This window comes from Bolinopsis microptera, chromosome 11, assembly GCF_026151205.1.
Source record: "Bolinopsis microptera isolate Bmic1 chromosome 11, MBARI_Bmic_1.0, whole genome shotgun sequence".
Taxonomy (NCBI): Eukaryota; Metazoa; Ctenophora; class Tentaculata; order Lobata; family Bolinopsidae; genus Bolinopsis; species Bolinopsis microptera.
In genome coordinates this window covers 17590392-17609183 of record NC_087082.1, presented here as the reverse complement: position 1 = coordinate 17609183, position 18792 = coordinate 17590392, and the positions used below count along the sequence as shown (strand labels likewise).

Sequence of the window (18792 nt, the reverse complement as noted above, 5' to 3'; positions counted from 1 at the left end):
TACGCTTCCCAGCAGGAATATGGTTACAGTTATCACCACATTCAGGTTGAAGTCGTAGATAGGATCCATTACAGCTGTAGTTGGAAATGTAGTTTGGAATGAAGCGCTCATAGTTGCTGGTGTCTCCATTCGTTTAACGATCGCTATTAAAGGAGGAGATATATTATGTTAAGAACCATCTTGTTATTATAAAGATACGAAAAACGATAGATTCCATTCAATGCGAGGGAGAAAACTTAAAGACATTGCGAAAGTTTGGTAAACATAAATACAGCACATTATTAGTACCAAGAGACGCATTGCAGAGGTCCGTAACAATTTTACATGTAAACCCCTTCTTGAAACATTGTCATTAGCTCAACGGAAACCAATTTCAAGTTTTGAGAATAAAAACTAAACCCGGGTACAGATGAGTGCTTGATTGAATTGCATCATTCACTCATGGATGTTCACCACTAGATTAAATTAGTTCTCGGCTAGTCGATGGTTCGTCACGAAAACCTCAAAAACTGCTGATGCCAAAAAATAATATAAAATTAAACAGAAATAATCAAATAAATAAATGTTCCTATCCGGATATTACATTAAAAAACGTCGTCTCAAAAAAGTGAAGGTGCATGGGTGCTTGATTGCATTGCTTGCATTATTAAATATCCGCACCTTCAATTGGTGACCAGTCATCAAGTTATCTGATCGGCCACCCCAGCTATCCAATATCCAATATCCACTGATAGTCGGATAAAGTCGTATATTGGAAATATTTAATCACGTACAATAGTATAATTTAACAAGACGGTGAGCAAATGAAACTCGATATAAATTGACGGACCAGTAACCATTAAGGGTCAAAATAAAGTGCCTCGCATAACATCTCCAATCTCCACAAAAATCAATCCTTTGCTCAGTTAGAAGGATTGTTAGGGCCTAACAATCCTTTGCTCAGTTAGAAGGATTGTTAGGGCCTAACAATCCTTTGCTCAGTTAGAAGGATTGTTAGGGCCCAACAACGCTCTTCACCGTGCTGAGACCGGTTAGAAGCTCAGTGACAGTCGGGATAATATCTCGAGCTATCCACAGATAAAACACTGGTACTTATCGCTGATTTAGCTGTTGCTGGTTAACGCTGCTTACTGAGTAAGGGCATTCTCCAGATGGATAAGCGAGAGAAAGTTGGCTAGATTGTTGTTGTGTGTCGGATTTTCTGATAATGAAATGAAGAAATAATTATGCCACGCCCATATCGACAATCCAGAGCGTTAAGGGACGGATTATTGATGTAAGTATGGCTCCCCTAAACACTAAAACTCACTAGTAACTAAACAACTACTAGTAACTAGTAGTTACTAAACTAGTAACTTAACAAATTATAATTTTAAGGTCATCTTAGTTGGCACCCCTAAAAATGACGCACAAGTAAATTAAAATTTAATAATAAAGCCATCTACGTTAGCTTTCATTAAAATAAAATCTCATAATTTTATGACCAGTTCAAGTATTACACGTGAAAATATAACACCAATTCTGAAAATTCTTTATAAAATATTCCAGTTACAACTAGCCATCGATCGACTTAATACTGCTGAGAAATTAAAAACTCGGCTTATTTCCAATACTAAAACGTGTGCGAGCAGATATTAGAATGGTACCAAGCTGCGATCAATTAAATTAATGGTTGTTAACCCTTTATGTGTGCACAAATTGTATAACTACGTTGTAACTTTGTAACGCAAGGAAAGATTGTAATATGGTGTCGGTCGTCGGATCATCACTCTTTGATCATTTCCCCGTGATTGAACGCTGAGTTCTGGAGAAAGTGACTTTGGGAAGGATCAAAGGGAGGACCCTCGTCCAACATCTACCACTTAACTGATGCACGATGGTTAATGCGTTATTGCGTTAATGCTAGTATTAAACTGACTTTAAAATCCCAGTAACCGAACCAACGAAAATCAGTTGCAAAGACAATCTTGAATCTTATGTCCAATCAAATTTTGGTATTTCAGAACTATTCCGATTATAAGGCTTGTAAACTAATCGAATTGAAATAAAATATCGTATAATACCTAAAGTAAGTAATACGGGCTGTATTAAAGAGAATTAATAACGACTTGAAGGATGGTTAGTTACGGTAACTGCAAATATTACAATATCATCAATGGAAATATATGAAATTAAGGAAGCTTATGACTTTGTAAAATCGATCATTTATCCAATATAACACCTGCCTGGTCCAGAGAAATGAGGATGTCACCAATGGCAATATGCTCAAAAAAGTAAAGATAACTTAGCAAGCTGTCATATGTGGCCACTTAACTCAGATTTATTAAGATATGAAGATCATCTCCTAAACGCTCGCTGAGTTAACCAATGAAAAGGCAACATTTGAAGTTCAGACAATCTCGATTTATCTCATTAATTTGTATGAGATGCGTGGTTAAGTGTAAACTAATGATTCAAAATTTATCCACCTTTCGTTCATATCTTACGTTTTTAATCATTTAACAATATATTCTTTTTAATCAACCGTAATCAACCTCCGGCTCAATCGCGGAATAATCTATAAATTATTTTACAAAATTTTAACCAAATTACAACCATTGTAATTTTTTGCACCCACTTGTCACTTTGCAAATATTGGAACAAAAACACTTAAGTAGTCGAGATTTGATAAAAACGTCGCCCTCACTGATTGTCTCGCCACCAACCACGCAGTAACGTTGCCTGTTAACGCCACCCCCCCCCCCCCCTGAACTGACTTGGAATCGATCTGGTATGGTAGAGGGACATGTGTACTAACATTAGTCCAGGCATAAGTGCGAAATATTACCCTGATTCATGGAATGAATGAAATGAACAACAAATGGACATTGCCTTAGAAAGCCCTGTACTGAGCTGAAACCGATTGGGATCGATTGGTATTGATACTAAAAGTGTCCCTAGGAAGTTTGGCGGGTCTAGCATGTCCAGAAAGGGCTCTGGGGCGTTGTTTCCATTTTGGTTTCAGAGTAGTTGAGATTGTGGAAACATTTGTGACCAATTTGGAAACAAGCCCTTGTAGCCGTAGTAACTGACCTGGACTGATTTGGAAACGATCTGGTATGGTAGAGGGACATGTGCACTAACAATTAACATGAGTCCAGGCATATATGCGGCTACAAATATTTCACAGGAGGCTTAAAATGTTAGTACTCATGCCACTGTATCATACCAGGGCAAATCCAACTCAGTTCACGGACATATACAGCCAAAAAAAAACATGTTTCCAAATCTGTCACAAATGTTTCCACAATCTCTGATTCTTCTTCTGTCTGAAATAGACTTACGACATAATGTAAAAAAAAGCATGATGTCGTGAACCATTAGAACTGCGCGCGCGCCGCACTCTAGCCAAATAACGTAACGAATACAGGTGGTTTAGCAATATTCCAATTCATCTTCCCTCCTCCAAATACCGCAACAAGTCATTGTAAGGATTACTACAGCTGATTTCATATCATCATTCGCCATTTAATGAACCCCGTTGTGCTCGAATACACCCACGCTTTAATATTCAATAATTCAACGTTGCTATCAAAAGAAATTGGGTCCTATCTTTGAAGTATAATGAGGCGAATTTTGTTGAAAGTACATCCATTAAGAAGCTGCATATTTTATGGAAATATTCCTCTTGTTGTGAGTAGGACGGGGATGTGTTGTTACCGTGACTACTGAGATTTAAAAAATAATAATTTTGCCGGTGATCTGGCAATATAAATTGCAGAAAACGCGGCTTTGGATTTTTTACTATATTATATAACTAGAAAGCCCGTGGTCATAGGGAGGAAGAATAGTATTCTTTGGTAGTCCGTTTTTATCAACAAATATCCGTCACAACCGAAGATACAGCCGATTAAAATGTAGCTCGCACTGAACACAACGTAATTACCACAAAACTGAGCAAAATGTCGCTCGCAAATCTTGTGACAAAGGGCTTTCTAGTATTATATAATACGACAGCCTGTAAATTGGTAGTTTGATCTCAGTATATTATGCAGCAAATTCCTCTGTATACAATTCTTTATCATTATCAGCATTTTAACCATATTCAATTGAAAAGTAGTGCATTATTTATTACAAGTAGTAATATGACGAAGGAAAGTTAGTCCTCTGAAACAAATGAGGAGGATGTATTTCTCATTGTCATTATTTAGGTGGGGTCGCTCTTCTTATAGTCTGAACTGTTATGGGCGAACAGGTTACTCTGTTTCCTGTGATGCTTTAGTTGATAGAAAGCATTTTTTTTAAAGCGGCACTAAAATTTCTTGATTTTTTCCAAATTTAATCCACCTAGCGCCTTCAATTTTTCTAGGCGGCGCTCAGCCTGTCATTCCGCCTTGGAAAAAACCGTACATATCCAATTTTGAAACAGCAATATAAGAATAATTTAACAACTACTAAACTCCGAGCATGATAGACAAATTTATAGTGCTAGTAGCAAGCTGAACGTTGTGGACGATTTTACTGACTTACTTATTATAATAGGATAAAGACGTCAGGAGACCTAACCCTATAAACCATTTACCATCACCATGGTGCAAATTGCTTGTTCAACATATCGTCAGAAAAACTCATATTTTAAAATTAAATGAAAGCTGCGATAACACTGTAAAAGCTTGGCGTTTATTGGGCGGCTTCATTGTTGTGGTCTACAGTAACCAATGGCTATATTTCTAAATTTAAAACATGTTAAACTATTTAGATAAACTTGTAGACGATGGGCGCAATCATCTGACTATTTAGCTGTTGTCTAGACAGAATTGTGACTACGATACGGACCAAAACAGTATCATTCTATTTGCACATAAAGCGCAAGGTGGCGACCCGAGGATATTTAATAGGAGCCAGTACTGGAGTTGCGCAAGCTGCAAGGTGGCGACCCGCGGATATTTAATAGGAGCCAGTACTGGAGTTGACTTAGTAAGTGGTACTTTAAAATATTACTAAATCCGCGACATAGGTCAGCTGAACTAAAACTAGCTAAACTGTGATAGACACTTATAAGTGTCTATATAACATAAATATATAAATATATTTATATTATAAATATATTTATGTATTTATATTATAAATATATTTATATATAAATATATAAATCTATTTATATTATATTATTCTTATCAGCTCACTAGATTCTCTTTGTCTGTCTGTCTGTACGATCGCCCACGTGCAAATCATATGAGAAATAGGAAGTTAGGTAAAAACCAAATGGTTGCATAGCAACGGTGTTGTAATACATTTTCATTTTTTCATACTGATTTGAAAAGCATAAAAGCATTTGACCCAGTCAAAAAAGTTTCAGTTGTATATCTTTTACGGTTTTTGCGGAAAGTCGCGTTAAAGTTGATGCTGTGGTGTCAGTAAAATGGCACAGATATATATATATATCGTCTCGCTTTATATATAGTAAGATAGAGGCACCGGAAGTTGCGCAAATGGTTCAAAGTCATTGCTCACAATGACTAAGCTCCATCAATAAAACGAAACATCAACACTTGTGTACTGATGAAACATGTTTGACTAAATGTGTTAATGATATTGACAAGCAGAACCAAAGTAAATACTCGTTAGTATTTACTAGTGGGTAACCAAAGTAAATACTCGTTAGACCCACTTGTCTTGTAGAAAACGTTTAGCTTAACTATTGGGCTGAATTCTTATCGCTTGCTTGCTTTATCTGTAGCAATTTGAACAGCAAATGTGAACGGGTCACCATGGCTCATAATGTATTCCCCCGAATTCCTCTTTCAAATTATCGCTAATTTTTTAACTGTGCACAAGATACCAATAAAATAACTCAAGGAATAACCTCAGATCAAAGAGCGAGTGGAAAAGTTTGATAGATTTGTAAGGGAGAACGAAGTGAAGCGGCAACGTGCACTGGTGAAGTTCAAAATGAGAGAAAGCAACAGGTAAACCTCATAAATGTTGGGGTGACTTGTGGGTAGTGCTGTGGGTGGATTATAATATGCGACATATTATTATTTGGTACCGCAATACTAATCGCAAAAGCACTCACTTTAATCTCAATTCTGCGGACTATGAGTATCTGTATACTGCATAATCATTATTTTTAGCACAAAAATAATAATTTCCTCAAAACATAGCGCGCATCCTCAATATCTTATTGGTCCTTATTTTAATAGACCTAATATAGTAATTTAGACACTGACGCTCATGATTTAAGTATGTCAAGTGATTTGCTGTCCTTAAATCTTCACGCAAGAAGCGTCAGAGTTAAATTAATACTTTACTTTAGCAGTCCTTAGATTTGATGGGCATTAAATTGGTTGAGTCGAATCTAATGTCTATTAGTACGTCCATGTAAAAAGCGATAAATACTACTGTGTTAACTCTAAATTTGTTTCAAGTTTGAAATATTAGTACGATTTTTAGGCGATTTTAAGCAACCTTGCGTAGCACTTATAAGAACACAGTACACATAAGAAATAACAAATTAATCAATAACTTGCTTATAAACTGAACTTTGCAAAATGATCCTCGAGAACTAATGAGTTACCGACCGTTCCCTTGCACTGGAATCCCAGGTCATGTTTCTGTTTAAAGTATTTATTTTACCAATCAATGACGAAAATTTCATTAAATCTAATTTATACTGAGCCATACAGTTTAACTTTATACTTGAACATTGCATAGTTGCATTACCATTTTTGAGCCAAACGTCAACGATTTTTAACCAATCTGCATCGACCAATCAAATCTCAGTATCGGTGTAAGTCCTGAACCACTTATTTCAGCTCTTTAAAGATTTCCGACAGTTCCAGTTGAACTGTTTAAGTTCGATAAGTGAATTCCCTCACATGGACTTGAATAAAACACAAATTAAATAGTATAAACGTTTCTGGGGGAGAACTCGATAATATTTTTTATTTTACAGGAAGTGAGAGAGCAAGAATTGGCTGTGTTACAGGAGAAATATGAGAAACTCCAGAGACGGTAAGTTTTAAATCTAATCAAATTGTCCTTTCGTAAGATATGTGGGTGTGGCCCATTTAAAGAGATGCTCAATAAAGTAGATCATTCTCCAAATTTGTAGTGTCATCTTAGAACAAATTGTATGTTGCTCATGTCCAATATCTATGAGTCTTTAGGACTTTCCTAGTTACCACTTACCAGTCCAATAACCCATTTAATTTGTGAGTTTTTTCATCGTTCACTCGGCAAAAATACGTCTTTCGGAAAATGAAAATTTTAAGGTATATTAATGCTTTTCATTCATACAAGTTAAAAGAAATTATTCTTGTAGTGCATCCTGGGTTTGGACAGGATATGTCCGCTCAATAAATGTAATAGATTTGTAGTGTTGTAATTAGAATATAATTTTGCTTCGTAAGTTGTATATAAATGTGGCTATCAGGTACATTTTGGTGTTTGGGAATAGTCTCTCTACAACCTTCCTGGACCGAAATACAAAAATTCGAGTAACCACAAATCCTTAGAAAAAGGTGTGACCAAAAACGCCCTTAGTTGCATTTAGTACAAACCGCAATAAAGGCAAAATGTTTTGAGCATCATCTAGAGAGGTGTTAACCTTCGAGAAATCACGAAAAGCAACGAGATGGCCTCTTAGAACGGTTGGGCACTGACTATATGTATTGATGCTATAAAAATGAGCAGCTTGCGTTTAATAATAAGAATAAGATGTCTGGACATCCCCACTGCGGAGCAGCAATTACTGAGCTTATAAATCTCCAGACAGTCGACCTAACTACTCAAGGCCTTGTGACTAATAAGACTATATAATAAGGGACATCACGTATTGCACAAAATTTTAATAATTCGCTATAATAACTGCTTATCTATATTTATTTCCAATTTGTCCTTCCATCTAGTTACGGCAACGCTGGTAACCAGTGGTAGCGATATAGTAACCAGTGGTTACAGGAAAATTAATTAAATTTGCAGTGGTAATTAAAATCACGTCTTAACCCAATTCATCTATATACTAACTTATTGAGTAAGATGAATTAATCCGCGACACAGAAATCCAAATTTAATCGACTATTCTTTAAAGCAATCACCAGAGGGGGTTAGGCATAGGGTTAGGGTTTGAGTCCCGGACCCCACCAGAGATCAGGATTTAATATAATATAATAACGTCAGCATGCGAGATGAGTAGATAACAATCCGTAAGGGTGGGGGGGGGGGGAGGGGGGAGGAGGTTATAACCTCATTAAGTGCTGAGGCGTTTTGTGTGATATAAACTCATCCGGGATACTGCTAGGAAAAATTCGTTTTAAAATTTACCGAGAAGTAAAAGACGTATATTTGATATTACTAAATAAATAAAACTAAGGTAATTTCACGGTTGAAGTTGGCATTAATTAATAAATAAAACTAAGGTAATTTCACGGTTGAAGTTGGTATTACTAAATAAATAAAACTCAGGTAATTTCACGGTTGAAGTTAGTATTATTAAATAAATAAAACTAAGGTAATTTCACGGTTGAAGTTGGTATTATTAAATAAATAAAACTAAGGTACTTTCACGGTTGAAGGTGGTATTATATTTTTAAGTAGTTCCTCAATCCGACCGTTGAATGAGGAAGGGGGGTCAAGTTCATCTGGGCAAGCAAAACAGGTGAATTTGATAACGAATTCGGTTAGGTTCTGGAACTGGTCCAAGAAACTCATTAATGAGCAGTGTGCTGGAAATTTGTCAGAGCCAGCAATTCTGGTACCTGCCAAACAGATCTATAGTTCTTGCGTTAAGTTATAGGTCACGTGACATTTTTGATCAATTCGCGTCGTAATGTTAGGTCATGTGATAAACGCGCGCGGTTTGATTAATAATATAAATGCTTCGTGGAACATTTTCCTCCAGACAATCACATGGGAATGAAGTTCCATTTTTCTACTTTAAATTTTTGTGGCGACTTCCCGTAAAGATAAATTATGCGTTGGAAGCATGCCTTATAAGGTTTTTAGGCCATAAATATAATCTATAACAATATCTGAGCCACTAGCCCACTACGTAATGGAAACATGCTGCCGATTGAGATTGAAAATATGAACGAGTCGATCGACTGAGTTGGTGGTAAAACGATATTGCTACGTCAATATACAGTTTTTAATCTTAATAACCAGTGTCAAGAGAACAAACCACAGAATACGACATCCCTCGCCTACATAGCTAAATCACCGTTAGTTCGCAAAACTTTAGCCTAATATTCGACAATCAAGAAATTGTGTTGCTAACGATTAATGAAAAGAACCGCCCTGCTCGCTCGTGTGATTGTTTGGTGAGCCATTATTAACGAACTTTGAAAGTGACCACATCAAATCATCTGATTCTGACGTTGATTAATAAGTCTTGCTAAAACAACAGTACTCTGAAAACTCAGTACTGATGAGTAGGTTTGGGAACTGGGAACGTACACTCATCCAAATCGTGCAGTAGACATGATGGAGAAATCGGCTGAAGAAATGGTGCCCATGATTATGCATTTATAAAAGTTGTCAGAGTTGATCATTTATACGACAGTTGATATTTTTTAATCATTTTGAAACTCTATGCATCTTTTAAAAGTACAGTAGGAACACTTTGCAGACATGACCTCGGAATATTCTTTTGGATGTACTGCCAAGAGCATACCATCCAAAAAGGCACTAAGCTCATTTACAAGATAAAAGGTGGATAACTGAGCAGAAGATTCTCCTGCTCACAAGGCCCATGGCTTATACATCGGGTGTACGGAGGTTGGTTATATATTAATTGTGAATTGGGTCTCACAATTTCTGTTATTGAATCGCAATCATGTCCGGAATCCGGATGTTGTCCTCACAATTTCTTATGCTCTCCTGATGCTCCCTCTTCTGGACATTATCCGCTGCCCATTCTATTAAACTGTAAGGAAACTAACCGACATTTAACGATTGATTCTGTGATATGTAGTCCATTATAATCTGTCCGCTGTCTTGAAATACCGAAATCTTGAAATCTAGAAATTGTATCACTCTCCAAGGAAAAGCAATCTGAAATTTTTACAATAACCATACAGTTTATCCCTCGAAGTCCTCGATTAGACAACGAATGACAACTCTCGATATAAATATAGGAGACATCAACCTCATAAATACCTAAAATTCCCTCCGATTTCAAAATTGGTATAGGTATTTATGTATTTAAGTAAAAATTTTGTCATGAAATTTTCACCTAAAATTTCAAAAATCAATGTTGCTCGCAATATTCAGAAACTTCCAAAAAAGTAACTTTTAGCTGCCCTTGACGATCTTTGGTAAAATACCTATTATTTCCTCTGATTTCAAAATAGGTATAGGTATTTATGTATATTTATGAGGTTGACGCCCCCCCCCCCCAATTTCCCGCGGCTAGACACTCCTTCCCTCCGATAAATCTTTTATAATCAGAAACAATCTTAACTAGTGTTATTTGCAATGTGATAATGTCTCGACAAGATTATCGGCGATTAATTGGGTTAAAATTGTTTAATCTCGATAATTTGGTATAACCGATAAAATTAAACAAACATGACTTAGGGGTCGTTCACATATTACGTAATCTATTTCTTGGCAAATTTTAACCCCCGCGGCCCGCCCCCCTCTGTTATCAACCGTTATCAAGATTTATCCCCCCACCCCCCCCCCCTAGCCTCCTGACAGCAATATTACGTAATCAAGGCCCGATCCCCCTTCCCCATCTTCAAATTTTGTGAGTTCAGAGTTACATTTATTGAAGACAGATATCCGGCCAGACCCGAATTCAGCTGGATATCCGATCGGTTCCTAAATTATATCATTATCATAGTGAAATTGAGTGGAATTTTAATATAAAAATGATCGAATTGGTATCATTCTAGAGGGTAAAAATGAAAATTTTGATTACGTAATCAACTACCAAGATCATTTGAAACCCCTCCCCTCGGCTGATTACGGAATATGTGAACGACCCTTTACGAGTACCGATTTGTGTACCGAAATCCGAATACTTAGAATTGTGGTATTATGAGCTCAAATTTGATGACCAAATTATCGACTGATAACCAATAATATCTCGATAATTCCTAGAAAATTTCCAATTATCTCGATAAAATATTTTGAACCAATGACGCAAACCCTAAGGCATAATCTTAAAAATAACAACACCTTCCGACAAAAGATAATAATATCAAGAGTTAATTTATTAGCTGGGTACTAAGCTGGCGACGCATGTAACGGCGTAAGTAAGCTTGTAAAAGGGTAGTAATAGTACTTCTGGAAGATTCTTGTTTGTTGTTTGTTTGTTTATAGAACCCGTCCCCAATCTCGTATTGGAAAATGACTAAACTCAATACTATTGGTGAATACAGGTGGTACCTACGAGTGTGTTCATTAAGCATTTAGAGTTCTGTAAAATTGCAGTTACAATTGTGCTAGAGTATTTTTAGAATTTTAGTATTTACGATCGATATCAGATCTCGATCCCTACAAACTTTCAAAATTTAAATCTCCAACTTTCTGCACAATGTACTGGAATGTTTAAAAAAAAGATATAGCAATACAATCAACGATTTAATTTTAGGGAAGTGAAATTAATTCCCTGGTTTCTTTAGTCAGCTTTAAAATCGGAAGATCAATGTATGTAACCCCCCAGTTCCATAGCCGGATATTATGCCAAATTATTAGACGGAGGTCCATTTCCCGTAGATCATCTCCGGAGATGATTCTCCGGCTCCGTCTACTGTATTAGACGGAGATGAAGCTCTCCGGGAATTTCTCGGAGATTGTAGCAGTTTGTGGCAGTTTCTTTGCACTTTGCTCCATCTGTGAGAATCAACAAACTTACCGTTGATGGTCTCCGGATAAGGTTATGGAACTGCAAACCGGAGAAATATACGGAGAAATATCAGTAGACGATCTCCGTCTAATAATTTGGCATAATATCCGGCTATGGAACTGGGAGGTAACGTGGATACCAAACCGATTATTGAGCGACGATAACCGTAGAAATGGACCTCCGTCTAATAATTTGGCATAATATCCGCTATGGAACTGGGGGGTTAATAGTTGATCCCTGGGTAAGATTCTTAAAATTAATCAAGAACACGTGGTAACATTTTACCCTATCTAGTCTCCTGATTATCTTAATTATCGGGTGATAATTTCTGATCCTGTACCCTCTATATTCAGCATTAAGTTACCAAGAGTCGAGATATAGAAATAAAATACCTTTTTTGTAACGTTGTTGATCAATGTAACACCTTCGCAGGCAACTGAAACTGATAAACACGATAGAGGACAATAGAAAGTTCGAGAGATACATCCAGCAAGTGGTGGATATTCTCCCTGAAGGTTCGGATTTTATTCTAACTGCCTTTCTAAGATTTAAAATATGCATTCTTTACTGTTTTATCAATTCCATGGGAAACATTTTTTCTTAGGGGTCGTTCACACTTCACATAATATTATTACATAATCAATTTGTTGGCAATTTTTACCACCCCTGGACGTGTGCAGGTATTCATGATCAGGTATTCACGCGCATTTAAAAAAATTGTCTCAGTAAAAATCTTATCCTGAAATTTTCACCTAAAATTTCAAAAGATCAATGTTGCTCAGAATCTTTTAGCTTTGAATCTTTTAGACGAACTTTGTTAAAATACCTATAAATACCTATTATTCCCTCCGATTTCAAAATAGGTATAGGTATTTATGTATATTTATGAGGTTGATGCCCCCCCCCCCCCCCCCCCGAGATATTTGGGGGCCCCCCCCCCCAAATATCTCGCGGCAAGACACTCCTTCCCTCTGATGAAGCTTTTATAATCAGAAACAATCTTAACTAGTGTTATTTGCGATGGGATAATGTCTCGACAAGATTAGAGAAGGTTGAGAATCTCATGACACCACTAATATGATTAGAAAAATTGCTTCGAGTTACATAGCTATTAAAAAATATGACTTAAAATGGTTTAATAATAATATGAAAGGTGGTGGTTACAAAGGCAACACGTTGCCGAACAGGCGCCCAATGAAATGACTTACAGTTAGCGCGGGTATGATAACTAAATATCACAGCCGGCATGTTGGTTAGATGGTCCATTGCCACTATCACGCGTGAAGACAAAATTCTTAAATCCTGAATATATAACTTCTGATATGAAGGTGTATGCGGTATTGATGATGGGTTGGAATATGATTATGCGTTTTACTGCGTGAGTTGCTGTCACAGCTTAGTTTGAGGGAGTGGGGAGGTTATTTTGCAACAAATTATGGCTCCAGATGTCGACAGAGTGAACAGGAAGCCTTTAAAAAGTATCATTACCAAGGTTTTTAAGCCTTAAAAACAGCTTAAAACTTGTGTTGTGCTGAAAATAAACATCACCAACGTTTTCGACGTCCTCTAATTAACAAGAATAGCTATTTCAGCGCAACAAAGTATGGTATCAGAAATATATTTTTTGATTTTTCGATTTTTTCCTGAAAATGATGCCCATTTTGCCATTTATTCCTCAACTCTTGGTCTTATGGACTAATGGAGTCCCTCCCCCCCTCCCCCCCTCCCCTACAGATTGTTCAGTGCTCATATCATATCTCAAGCCCTGAAGACTGACTGACTGCTTCCGTTGCTGTGACTAATGGAGTCCCCCCCTACTATTTAATTTACTGGGGTGCTCAGCCTGTCATTCCGCCAAATCTCTATGTTCATGAACATTACAGCCTGGGGTCCCCAGGTAACTATTTAATCAGATATAACGATGTTCCAACCTGTGCGTGCCAATCACACACTGCTCAAATATCGGCTGACAGGACTTGGCCAGAACCATAATAGATGGTTCTGTAAAATGATGCACAATTTTAATGTGATTTCTGAACAACCTGCCGCTCGCTATATAACTTGACAGTTTTTCCATCCAACTTCCCCTGATTTATTGGGAAGCAAAGATAAACTGATTTTACTCAGTTTTGATTATGTTTATATGGTTGATATGTCAAAAAATTGGACAAGTTCCATAAAATTGCTCAATATCTGTATGCTTCCAAATTGAGGGGTTTTTAGGGATATCACGTCATATAAACTTCTCATGCTGGTCACCTTTTTATCTTTAATATTTCCAAACAGATTTAGAATAAAATCTGTTTGAAAAGATTTAAAATACAAATTCTGGTCACCTAATTTTGATCGGCGATACAGTTATCAGTTATGCGAATTGTATTTGGATTATGCAATGGTGAAACCATGTCAATCCTGAAACGGCTGACTTGAAAAATAATGGCTTTTAGATTTGACGTGGACATATTTGATTGGACACGTGACCGCGACGCGCGCACTAGATTGGTTTAAATGTTAGCTGATTGATTAATCGCCGTCGTTAGTCAAAACAACGTTTTCAGCCCCGGTAAACGATAGTTTCAAGAGTCCATCTTCAATGGATCTAAAAGTATCCTTATTTGGAGTTTTTTGATAAAATTATGAACTTATGAGTCTGCGATATCTCGTGAGTCCGAAATATCTCGTGACGCATCTCCCACGAAGTCACGAAGTGACCAGGTCGTCCCTTCAATGCAAGTTGAGAGACGTCGCCAACTAGTGATATCTACTTTTTGTTGGTTATATTCTCAGAGAGAGAGAGAGAGAGAGAGAGAGAGAGAGAGAGAGAGAGAGAGAGAGAGAGAGAGAGAGAGAGAGAGAGAGAGAGAGAGAGAGAGAGAGAGAGAGAGAGAGAGAGAGAGAGAGAGAGAGAGAGAGAGAGAGAGAGAGAGAGAGAGAGAGAAGAGAGAGAGAGAGAGAGAGAGAGAGAGAGAGAGAGAGAGAGAGAGAGAGAGAGAGAGAGAGAGAGAGAGAGAGAGAGAGAGAGAGAGAGAGAGAGAGAGAGAGAGAGAGAGAGAGAGAGAGAGAGAGAGAGAGAGAGAGAGAGAGAGAGAGAGAGAGAGAGAGAGAGAGAGAGAGAGAGAGAGAGAGAGAGAGAGAGAGAGAGAGAGAGAGAGAGAGAGAGAGAGAGAGAGAGAGAGAGAGAGAGAGAGAGAGAGAGAGAGAGAGAGAGAGAGAGAGAGAGAGAGAGAGAGAGAGAGAGAGAGAGAGAGAGAGAGAGAGAGAGAGAGAGAGAGAGAGAGAGAGAGAGAGAGAGAGAGAGAGAGAGAGAGAGAGAGAGAGAGAGAGAGAGAGAGAGAGAGAGAGAGAGAGAGAGAGAGAGAGAGAGAGAGAGAGAGAGAGAGAGAGAGAGAGGGAGCACCGGAGCATGCCCCCTCGTCTCGACTGTCCTGTCAGCCGATATTTGAGCAGTGTGTGATTGGCACGCACAGGTTGGAACATCGTTATATCTGATTAAATAGTTACCTGGGGACCCCAGGCTGTAATGTTCATGAACATAGAGATTTGGCGGAATGACAGGCTGAGCACCCCAGTAAATTAAATAGTAGCCTAGTTATACCGCCCAGACAGTATCTTGATAGGACAGTATGTTGACAAGGTAGAAGACTAATTTGGTTTTAATAGCTTTCCAGTTTACTCTGTCAAGAAAAAAGTTGAGGAACGGATGAAATTTCCCGTCATTACTTTTAACTGTATGTGACAGGAGAATGTTTCAAAATGTCACCTTATGTAGCTTGACTTGGAGTAAGTTCATTTATTAGAACGCAATGAAACTACCGGACATATCACATACGATAGGTTCAGCCTTCCTATCACAAGTATTAGAATTATTTATGGAAAATATGTACGGAGATTGGAGAGTAGGAGAGTAGGAGCTCTAGTGACTTTGAGTGTAAAATGTGGTGACTTAGGGGCTTAAAAGCTTGCGGGTGTATAAATTCTAACACATTCACTAACACATCCACAGACAGTAGATACTTTAGCCACATCGAATGGGGAAAATCTAAAAATATAAGCAATATTTACTCTATCATATAAATATTATGAGTAAGTGCAAGTAAACAATTTTCATGCGACTCGTAACAAACGAAAGACGATTTGATTGGAAACTTTCATCAAATATTAGAGAAATATACAACATGGAACCTTAAATAAAATAAAATGGCGACAAAGAATGGTTAGGCTGAGAAAATTCTCTGAAATAATCGCAACAACCATTAGGCTGGATGATGGATAGATTCCTTTAAATTTCAGCCTACTTGAAATTGCATGAGGCCGCATTTTATTGAATCAAGTGATTTGGCTGTACGGGATGATTAGTGCCTAGTGGGGATACAGAATAACGGCCATTCTTTGCCAGTTGCTTGCTGTTAATCAAACTTTTAATCAAATCCCTTTGAGTTTGAGACCGAATATTTTTTATTTTCAATCCTATCAAATTCGAGTACATTCAGATGACCAGCCCTGCAACAGTGCAACTTATTACCTGCTCACTTTGATTAGGTTACCCAATCAGAATCTGCATGTTTGATATCTCGGACAAAAATTGTCACGTGATCTTTGCATTTCTAAACCTTCCTCCTCTAGGTTGGAAGTTTTGAGTATTTTTAAATATGAAGGGGCGTAGAATCAATCTTGTATTTTGTAATTACCCAAGTTGAATACCACTATTTGAACGTTTAATATTTCATCGCTATTTCTTTGAGCATGCTCAGATTTTGTATAACATATCGCCAATTCAAATGTAAGTTTAAACTGTTAAAGAATATTTCTAGTATCCTATTGTTAAACAAATGAAGCATGATCTCGACGGACGAGACTACTGATGAATCTCTCCAAAAGAAAGCCCAATATCGTGATTACACTTTTCAATATATCTTTCTATGTGATTCCTAGAAATTTCCCTGCTAAGCGAGGGGCGCAGCTCACAAGTCATGGAGCAGTCTGGGTCGACCTATGGTGCAACTTCAAGTAAACTGGTAAACATCACTTTCAATTTCAATCAATGAAGTAACACTGCGTTGCGATCGGGTGCGCCCTTACTAGATTGGGGGGGGGGGGGGGGGGGCCAACCATATTAAAGTATATTAAAGTATATCCCCGGGTCAAAATCGGAAAAAATCCTACATTTTAATATACTTTAATATACCTACAATTAGAAGATTTATATTCTTCGTTAAGATTTACATGATGAACTATATTTTTCACTCAGATTCGCAAGATAAGCCTGTTTTAGGAATAGTACATGAATTTCCATCCAGATTGGTCAAAAATTGGCTGAGCTATGAGCTTTAAAAAATATGCCCATATTTGGGCATACGCTTTTGTCCAAATTCGCTTTTGCCCAAATTCGATAAAATTTCAATATTTTTTAATGAGACTAACTCTATGTGAAAGATATAACTCAGTGTTTGTTGGATATAGTGGATACTAAGTAAAAAGACCTCCATGAACAAAATTGGGAAAATTGCACATAATATCTCGGTTCAGAATACTAGCCAAAATAACTTCATTAAAATTGAAATAACTCCATCAGTTTTCAATATTTTTTCAAGAACTTTTTGGAATCGATTAAGGATTGCATTTCAAGCTTATTTTGGGCAACAATTTTTGATGTAGGCCTCCAAGGAGATAGGGATATATTAAAGTATATTAAAGTATATTAAAGTATATTAAAGTATATCCCCGGGTCAAAATCGGGAAAAATCCTACATTTTAATATACTTTAATATGGTTGCCCCCCCCCCCCAGATTGTGAGTGAAACTGACGTTTAAGGAAATGTGCTCTAAGTCCAATAGGATTCGAGTGAAGGTAGTGTCAAAGAGGAACAACTTAATTTTGTACGGGATTCGTTGTAATGAACCACGGAGTTAAGTAAGACTAGACTGTATAGTAATCGAATTTGAAATCAAATTAGGTTCATTAACCAGCTTGTCAATCTTTGACCATGGACAGATTCGAAATTCCAGAATTCTGTCCAATCACCATTCCAAAATTTGACAGAGTCCCATTTAAAGAGTAAGGCTGCTGACTGTTCAACTTGCCAAAGGTTTAGATCGGATTTGTCGTGAACCTACCTTACGAGACATATTTATGTTCGACATAATTCCGGTTACCTAAAACCACCGACTTTCACACCATTTAAATATGTCTCGTAAGGTAGATTATTTTCTCACGCAATTTATTCTAATCTCATAAAACCACTTTAAACAACCTATTTTAATTTAATGTTTAATTTCTCGTGCAATTTGTTCTAATTCCTCATAAAACCACTTTAAATAACCTATTTAATAAATATATAAATCATTCTCATCGTAAATATTTGTATATCAATATCAATACAAAACCAAATTCAATTCTAGTCCTAGAAAACAGGTCTTTGGCTTCTTCAACAGTTAAATGTTTGTAAAACGGGAACAGGAATTATTACAAGCATGGTTAGCGAGGATAATATAGGTCTGTGCCAATCTTTAAGTCTCAAGCTGATCGACAGAGTTATATAACTTTGTCCAATACAAAGGCTGGGATTGTGAGTTAGAGGAACATCTCGGTCAATGGACATTTTCCGAAAATTTTCAAGGGAACTATATGATTATTTATAAACGACTCCGTCGCCATTTCGTTGCAACGTGTTCATAAAACTACTATCAAAACGGTCTAAAATATTGATCTTTGATGTAAGATTAAAGGGGATCGTACTATTAACTATTGGAAGAAATAAATTATGGAATTCATAAATCGTCCACCATTGGTGGATTTATTGCATCTTACCCTTGCCAACCACGTAACATGTTCATGAATTAACATGCGGTGGCTGCAATACCAGACAATGTAGTATCCATGGTAAACCTTGTATTAATTTTTACCACAATAATTTATGATGATTATTGTACAACAACCGATAAAGTTTAAGAGAAATGGT

At 37.0% G+C, this 18792-nt stretch overlaps 3 protein-coding genes across 3 annotated transcripts in view; 1 reads left to right on the top strand and 2 right to left on the bottom strand.

The window, feature by feature from the left end:
- Positions 1-7354, bottom strand: part of LOC134823215 (actin-related protein 2/3 complex subunit 1A-A-like) — a 36743-nt gene extending 29389 nt beyond the window's left edge. Inside the window, exon 1 of the mRNA XM_063834610.1 lies at positions 7336-7354. The gene's annotated coding sequence lies outside the window, so the exon portion shown is untranslated. The remainder of the gene's footprint in view (positions 1-7335) is intronic.
- Positions 1-18792, bottom strand: part of LOC134823189 (polyunsaturated fatty acid 5-lipoxygenase-like) — a 1185970-nt gene that overhangs the window by 1130207 nt on the left and 36971 nt on the right. The window lies entirely within an intron of this gene.
- Positions 6588-18792, top strand: part of LOC134823703 (uncharacterized) — an 18724-nt gene continuing 6519 nt past the window's right edge. Inside the window, exons 1-3 of the mRNA XM_063835236.1 lie at positions 6588-6602; positions 6935-6993; positions 12266-12348. Of these exons, the coding sequence (XP_063691306.1) occupies positions 6588-6602; positions 6935-6993; positions 12266-12348 (157 nt within the window). The remainder of the gene's footprint in view (positions 6603-6934; positions 6994-12265; positions 12349-18792) is intronic.